The sequence below is a fragment of the Haplochromis burtoni genome, unplaced genomic scaffold (assembly GCF_018398535.1).
Source record: "Haplochromis burtoni strain Fernald_Lab_line unplaced genomic scaffold, NCSU_Asbu1 Contig_388, whole genome shotgun sequence".
Lineage (NCBI taxonomy): Eukaryota > Metazoa > Chordata > Actinopteri > Cichliformes > Cichlidae > Haplochromis > Haplochromis burtoni.
The window spans coordinates 171,778-178,124 of NW_024582749.1; the positions used below are offsets into that span (position 1 = coordinate 171,778).

The following is a 6,347-nucleotide window of genomic DNA, read 5'->3' on the forward strand; positions in this document are numbered from 1 at the left end:
GGGTGGGGGATATACTGCAGGTTCTACTTACACACCTCCTGGCAGCGAGGGAGAAGCTCATCTGGAGTCTTGAGAGGGATTCGGGATCGGCTCCTGTTAACGGCACAGGTCGCTGAGGTGAAGTTATCACTTAAATGACCACACTCAATAACCTCAATTACATCCTGGAAAAGAGATTAACGTTCAAGAAGTCTAATTACGTTTTTCATTTTAATTTAACGCCCGACCATTTTAACCTATCAAATCAAAGGTCAAAGCCCAAGTCAGAGTGGAGCAAAAGTGGGATACCAGCACAGTCTGCTGTGCAACTGACACTGCTAAATAAAACACACTCTGGAAAAACAAAGAAGTGTTTGTTTTACCTCCCTCGTGCTTCGAACAACTCCAAAAGCGCGAGTGTCCTCTTGAATTTGCACATACCAGGCTTTCGTTTCCCTCGCAAAGAGGTGGAGGAGGAGGAGGAGGGGGGCTTTCACCCTTTAACCACAGAACAATGAGAGAATAGAGGGGCAGATTTCCATAACACTGTCCCTTGGTCTTGCTCTGAACTACTCAGACTGACCTGGTGAGAAACACTTCTCTAATGGAGCGGAAAAGGGAAGGTTGATTTCTCTGGAATAAAAACAAAAAACAAGGGAAACTACAGGAATTTAAGTGCATGACAAGACACTACTCATGTTGGATCTGCTGGATGTTCCACATGCACCTTTGTCCCGACAACTTCTACAATTAGCAGCCAACGTGATGTGACATTTCAAATGCATAATGGGGGGGTTAGGCTTTGTTGATCTTGTCACAAGGCGTATGGTTCTGCCAGACACATTTTGCAGGCTCGAAGGGTCTTAATTGCAGGACACTATAAAAAGTGTTTAGCTGTGGCTGCCACAGATAAAGAAAGTCGGTCAGTGTGCCTGGAAGCCGCTGAATGTGCGCGAGCGCATTCATTTCGGCTGCACGGATGGAAAGTGTGGGTGTCGGTGGACGTGCGTGCATGTACGTGTCCATACGAGCATTTGTGGAATGTGTGCGTGTGTGAGAGAGAGAGGCAAAAAAACAAGACAAAAGGGGCGAGTGGGCTGGAGCCAAGTGAGCAGATAAAAGATGAGCTGCAGAGAGCGAAGAGCAGAGAAAAATTAGATCATCTGCTCTGAGTCATGAATGCAGCCAACACGAGGTGAAGTTTATTACACACAAGTGTCTCTGAACACATCGAAGCTTCGTTGCATTAAAACAGCAAAATGTTTTAAATGCAGCTCATTTCTGTTTTAATGCTTTTTCCAAGTATGATTTATCCCTCAAAGGACTCGATAAACACGAATCCACGAAGAGCTTGCTAAAATGTAGCATGCAAATTAGCTTCAGAAATAAATGCATGAAAATGGGAGATAAACAGTGGGACCGGGAATATTTACAAGAACATGTGAGGTTTATTAAACACACACACACACAAAAGGCAAAAGAACAATAAATACAAGGAAGTCTTTTCTATAAAACACCACAGAGATAAAGAGGTTAACTACTTCTTTTTTTTTTTTTAAAAAACCTGAAACAATTTTATGAACCGATAAATATCACGCCCTCTCTTGAACATGAAGTGTTCACCTTGGCAACGACCAGAAAAACATCTAAGAAAATAGTGAGAAAACGGAGGAGGAGATGAGGAGGAGGAGAGGAAGAGGACAAGGAATCTTTTTCTGGAGGATGGAGAGAGAGAGAGAGAGCAAGAAAAAAAAACACCAAACTGGTGCGATCCAGTCTGAGGCTCCTGCCGTTGCCCCCGGATACGGATGGAGAAAAAGTAAGTGGGAGCTTCAGCTGGCTGGTTTCCATAGTGATGAGGATGCAGGACAAGTGAAGGGGTACAGATGAAGAGGAGACTATGAGGGGAAGAAAGGAGCTCATCGAGGGGGAGAAGAAGCAGATTCAACAGAGAGGCGTCGCCGTCGAGGAGGTGAAGGGAGGGAGGCGACGCGCTCAAAGAGAGGGGAACATTGGAGGGACGTCAAGCTCAGACATGGACCCCCAAGACTTGCCACTGGAGACTGCCACCTTCAGGGGCACCTGGGAATCACACAGATGAAAAGGAAGGGCGTTGGCTCTTTTTTTTTTTTTTAAATACATTTTTCTTTAACATGCACCAAACACCACAAAACAACAGCAAACAAACAACAATCTGCTCCTTTTTATCAAAACATGGCAACCCGTGTCCTACATCTCAAACCTTCATAAGGTTTAAAAAGAACGGCCAAATTTTTATCTTCTAATATATCAGTAATTTATTCACGTCAGACTTTTTCACTAAAGGGAAAAGCATCTGACATTTTTGTAAATTTGAGCTTGTTTATTGTGGAACATGTTTATTCTGTTTGGGCTTTCAAAAAGTGATTTGATTCAGAATAGTAGGACCCAGTGTGTTAGTTCAGTCTGTTTGCAGTAACCTGCTTACTGACTGCTTTAAGCCACAGTCCACTAGCAAGAAAATCTACAGTTTCCCATCAATCCTGCACTCCACATGACATGTGACAAGACCATACCGCCATCTGAGTTCAATTACACTTCTTTTACTCACTTTCAGATGGACTCCCAGATGATCAATGTGCTGTAGCGACTCCATGCTACTTCTTACCAGAGCTGCACAAACAAAATCTGTATTTATTTTTGAACAATAAAAAATAATGGTGCATAGCAATTATATGTTAAAGCTTAGGAAACAAGATTTTAATTCACTTAAAAAAAATCTTTATTCAAATCTCAGAGTGATCTAAACACTACACTGTTTAAAACACCAACTTTACACATTTCAGGTATTTTCAGTGTCTTATATGCTGTCCCCGCTGTGACATGGCTCCTGTGTACAATTAGTGCAGAGAGACGGCCCCAGAGACTGAGGCACAGACAATTGGCTGAAACATATAAAGTGAAACTAATCTAAGAAACAGTTTTGCTTAAAGAAATAAAAGCGTGCTGAAGCTATTGGACTGACCTTTATTTAAGTAAAATTTGACCTGGACCTTTTTTTTAATTGTCAATAGCTGATAAAATGATTTTTTTACCTGCAAACTGTTGCACCTGGGAGTCCTCCACTTCATACAGAAGCTCATCATGGAGCTGAGCTATAAGCCTACACACACACACACACGCACTCTCACACACACACACACACACACACACACACACACACACACATAGAGTAAACACCACTGTTGCTATTAAAGCTACTAAAAATAAAGAATGAGGCATCTGACTGTTTCAGCAGACTCCTCCGTTTACTTCGCGCACTGCTCTGTAATTTTGTTATATATTGGCTTTTGCTTCAGCTTTGTTTACTCCAGCTGATTGTTTGGCATCATTACCAGCATTAATCCAGGATCATGCCTCATCTCTACAAATGTAGCTGGCTGGTAAACCACAGCAAGTCGTTTGTGTGTTTTGGTAAGACAAGCTCTGTCTGATCTCCTGCATAAATATGGAACATGAGCAAGTTCTGATTGTGTAGATTTAGAAAGACGTGCGGTATGGAGAGCCAACACGCATTTGCGTATTTTGTCTCGTCAAAGGAGAGAGGAGATTTTGGTAGTCTGTGCATCTTTGGTGAGCAGTGCCATGTTTAGAGGTGGTACCTGGCAGACAGCGAGCTGGAGGAGGAGACCAGGTTAAAGATTCTGATCATGGCCATCTTACAGAGATCCGCAGCAGAACCTGTACATACAAATAAAAACACATACACAACAAACAAGAGGCAAACCCTCCAGGTCAGAGAAGCAGTTTGAAAGCCTACTTCACTGAGGTGAAATATAAAGAGAAGCTGAGAAAAGCACACACAAAGAGTGCTATCAGTCTTCCTACCCTGGACCACAAAGTTGACAGCTTGCCTCTCAGCTTGCATGCGGATGGCCCAGTCTGGGGAGTTGATATTGGGGAGGTTCCGTCTGCGACCCATAATGGACAGCACATAACCTAAAAGAATTGAAAAAATGAATATTTAAATGGAATAATTAATAATGATTTTTCTAAGAATAGTACATTACTTGCTCTGGTTTCCTTGGAAGATATAGTATTTTTTTTAATACCAAAGATCTGATGATCAGGAGGTGTGTGTTAACACAATGGACATTAGGAGTGGGGGAAAAAATCGATACTGTGTAGTATCGTGATATTTTGTTTGCTAATAATGTATCGATACAGGGACAGCAGAAATCGATATTTTGTTACAAAAAAGAGTTTTTGTGGAATGGACAGCTCTGACTTCAGAGCATGTTGATCCTTTTTCTGAGCAAGAATCCTGACATTCCTTCACTGTCCAAATGTGTTTAACTTTTTTTTTGGCAGCAATAAACATGACAGTTTACTTATTTTAATTTAAGACATGTTTTATTTTAATTAAGTTTAAAACTTTTTTATTTAATGTAAAATTATATTTTGTTTTAATTTACTTTCAAATTCTTCAGTTGCTGAATGGGCTGCATAGTTTTCATAAATTGCATAGTTCAGAATAGCTATAATTGTACCAGATGGTTGCATTCAGTTAAGTTGGACTAGACTGTAATACAAACCGTTCAGTTTGTCAACAATAAAACTGACTGAAATGAGAGAAAGACTGAGTGTGAGACTTTGATATTAGATAAAATGAATATTGATAAAGTTTACCTTTATGTAGAGAATCTGAATATTGCAAAATATTTTAAATAATTGCAATAATATCGTATCATGCGTTAAATATTGTGATAATATCGTATCGTGGGATGTATGGTGATTCCCACCTCTAATGGACATCCCAGCAAATTCACCCCAAGGTCAGAGCATGGAGTGCTCAGAGAGACTGAAAACTCCCAAGAGCTAGATGCAAAACTCTACAGGCCTCAGTCACCAAGTTAAAAATCTAATGATAGAAAAACGAACAAGCATGGTGCCAGCTGCCAGGAGTCATGTGAAGTAAATGGATTTATTCATAGGCTCATTTAAAAACAATAAGCGTTGATCAAAGTGCTGTACAGATAAAAGATTAATATGAATAAGAATTGTATTTGCTCCTTGTGGATAAATTCAGTTGTTTTTGTTTGAGGATAAAACATCATAATACCAAGTTAAAAAAACAAAAACACATCAACTACAAAACACAGGTTTAAATGCCAAATAGTAAAAATTAATTTTCAAATGGGTTTTGACGATGTGTTGGTGAGGTCCCAATTTGAAAGGGTGGATGTTCAGTTTAGGTGTAGCTACAAAAAACCTCTCTCTAAAATGAACACAGCACAAGACGCCTGGAACAATGACATGAACACACAATGATGCAAAGACCACATCTGGAGAAAAGCTCAGCATATGAGCACAAACACCACCGGCTGTCAGCACGGTGGTGGAGGGTGATGAATGATGTGAGAGAGCATAAGGTCACAGAGAAAAAGATGAATTCAAGTTATTGCTGCTACAGGTGGTTATTTTTTGGGGTTTTTTTACACACTAGAAAAATGTTACCTCAGTATAATCATTCAAATGACAGAGGAAAAAACAGACATAGCTACCTTGGCCTGGGGTTGCCTTTACTTGGTATCCACAGTGTGAAATCATAAATGTAACATTCCCTTTGTGTAGCAGCGTTGTACTGACAACGGTTAATGCAGCCAAAACAAACTATATTTTTTGTTTATTTCATGTTTATTTTATTCCTTGTAAAATCACAGAGACTTCATAGTTCACAAGTCAACTGTGTTGAAGCTGCAGATGTGTTATGCTAGCAGCGGCTAACAACACAACCTAAAGCTTTGAGCCTCAAAGAGAGAGCTGCAGAGATGAGGAGCAGTCTGAACTGATAAATTCACTTCTTTCTAAATCCACACACAATTTTTATCTCCCACATTTTCAAACTTACAGCCATCAGCTCCAACTAATACTGACTTAAGAGGCATCACTTTAGGCAAATGATCAAAATCTGAGCAGCTCCCGCTGGAGAAACAGAAGGCTTTTTACAGCCCAAGATCTACAAACAGATGGATGCAAGCAGACCTGCAGACGAAGAAAAATGCCAAAAATGGTGGTTTTAAAGCGTGCTGTACACTCGATGACCTGTCAAGAAGCAGATTATCATTCAAAGCTAAAAAACCCTTTGAGTCTTCAAACCCCCCCAGTAACAAAAGCTGTTTTAACAACAATACTGAAAGATTCATTTACAACCACGTTTATACAGCTATAAATTTACATAGAATAGAATGCCTCTATTGTCACTATACAGTTGTACAATGAGATACAGAGCATCTCCTACTCAGTGTAAACATGCTGGGGGTGGGGGGGGTGGGGTACAGTTCTGTAGCGCTATATACATATGGACAGTATTAACATAGGGAAAAAGA

General features: G+C 40.2%; 1 protein-coding gene across 1 annotated transcript in view; it reads right to left on the reverse strand.

Moving 5' to 3' along the window:
- Window positions 1-515: 515 nt before the first annotated feature.
- Window positions 516-6,347, reverse strand: part of poln (polymerase (DNA directed) nu) — a 75,647-nt gene continuing 69,815 nt past the window's right edge. The window contains exons 22-26 of the mRNA XM_042212710.1: window positions 3,847-3,957; window positions 3,621-3,699; window positions 3,054-3,121; window positions 2,570-2,631; window positions 516-2,061 (exon numbers count right to left, since the gene is read on the reverse strand). Coding sequence (XP_042068644.1) covers window positions 1,975-2,061; window positions 2,570-2,631; window positions 3,054-3,121; window positions 3,621-3,699; window positions 3,847-3,957 — 407 coding nt within the window. The 3' untranslated portion in view covers window positions 516-1,974. The remainder of the gene's footprint in view (window positions 2,062-2,569; window positions 2,632-3,053; window positions 3,122-3,620; window positions 3,700-3,846; window positions 3,958-6,347) is intronic.